This window comes from Manacus vitellinus, unplaced genomic scaffold, assembly GCF_001715985.3.
Source record: "Manacus vitellinus isolate BGI_N305 unplaced genomic scaffold, ASM171598v3 scaffold_138_pilon, whole genome shotgun sequence".
NCBI lineage: Eukaryota > Metazoa > Chordata > Aves > Passeriformes > Pipridae > Manacus > Manacus vitellinus.
This window is the reverse complement of record NW_021938994.1, coordinates 183,112-184,299: the sequence shown is the minus strand read 5'-3', so window position 1 is coordinate 184,299 and position 1,188 is coordinate 183,112. Positions and strand designations below refer to the sequence as shown.

The window sequence follows — 1,188 nt, the reverse complement described above, 5'->3', positions numbered from 1 at the left end:
GGGACACAGGGAGAGGGATGGGGACATGTGGGACACACGTGGGGATACAGGGGACAGGGACATGTGTGACACACGGGGACAGGGACATGTGTGACACACACAGGGATGGGGACACGTGGGGGACACAGGGACAGGGATGTGTGTGATACACATGGGGATGGGGACACGTGGGACAGGGGACAAGGACACGTGTGACACACACAGGGACACACGGAACACACAGGGACGGGAACACGTGTGGGGGACACATGTGAAAGGGGACAGGGACATGTGGGGACACGTGTGACACACATGGGACGGCGACACGCGTGTGGGGGGTCACAGGAATCCCAGAGGGGGTTTGGGCCCCAAATCTCACCCAGGCAGCCCCGGGGACCCAGTTTTCCATGTCCTGGGGGCTCGTCCCCATGTCCCTTGTCCTGTGTCCCCATGTCCCCTGTCCCGGGGGTGTGTCCCCTGTCCCGGGGGTGTGTCCCTCGCCCCGTGTCCCCGTGTCACTCACTGTTGATGCCCTCGGTGTTGGAGATGTTCCCGCTGCAGATGGCATCGTAGTACTGCTTGTTGCTCATCAGGGTGTACATGCCCAGGATGGCTGGGGGGGGACACGGGTGGTCAGGGGGTGACCAGGACACTCCTGTCCCCTCGGGACACCCCTGTCCCCTCGGGACATGCCAGGATGGCTGAGGGGACACCCCCATCCAAGGCCCATCCCTGTGCCAGCCCCCCGACCCACCGGCGAGGTCGCACATCTCGGCCTCGGTGGCGTTGGCCAAGGCCTCCTCCAGCTCCGGCTCCAGCGTGATCTGCTCCTCCCGAGGGATCTCCCGCGTCGGGTTCTTGGGCACGAACGGCTTCCCTGGGCACGGGGACACCAGGGATGGAGACACGGGGACACCGGGAATGGGGACACGGGGACACCGGGAACGGGGACACCGGGGATGGGGACACGGGGACACTGGGAACGGGGACATGGGGACACCGGGGATGGGGACACGGGGACACTGGGGATGGGGAGACAAACGGCTTCCCTGGGTATGGGGCCATGTCACACCAGGAGTGGGGACATGAGGACACCGGGAATGGTGGCACAGGGACAGGGTCACACTGGGAACGGTGGTACAGGGACACAGAGACATTGTGACACCAGGAGGGACACCGGGAATGGTGGCACGGGGACAGGGTCACACT

The 1,188-nt window shown here is 64.7% G+C and overlaps 1 protein-coding gene across 1 annotated transcript in view; it reads right to left on the bottom strand.

The window, feature by feature from the left end:
• Positions 1-481: 481 nt before the first annotated feature.
• Positions 482-1,188, bottom strand: part of VPS72 (vacuolar protein sorting 72 homolog) — a gene marked incomplete at its 5' end in the record, with an annotated part of 8,746 nt that continues 8,039 nt past the window's right edge. Inside the window, 2 exons of the mRNA XM_029958037.1 lie at positions 482-592; positions 734-955. Coding sequence (XP_029813897.1) covers positions 495-592; positions 734-955 — 320 coding nt within the window. The remainder of the gene's footprint in view (positions 593-733; positions 956-1,188) is intronic.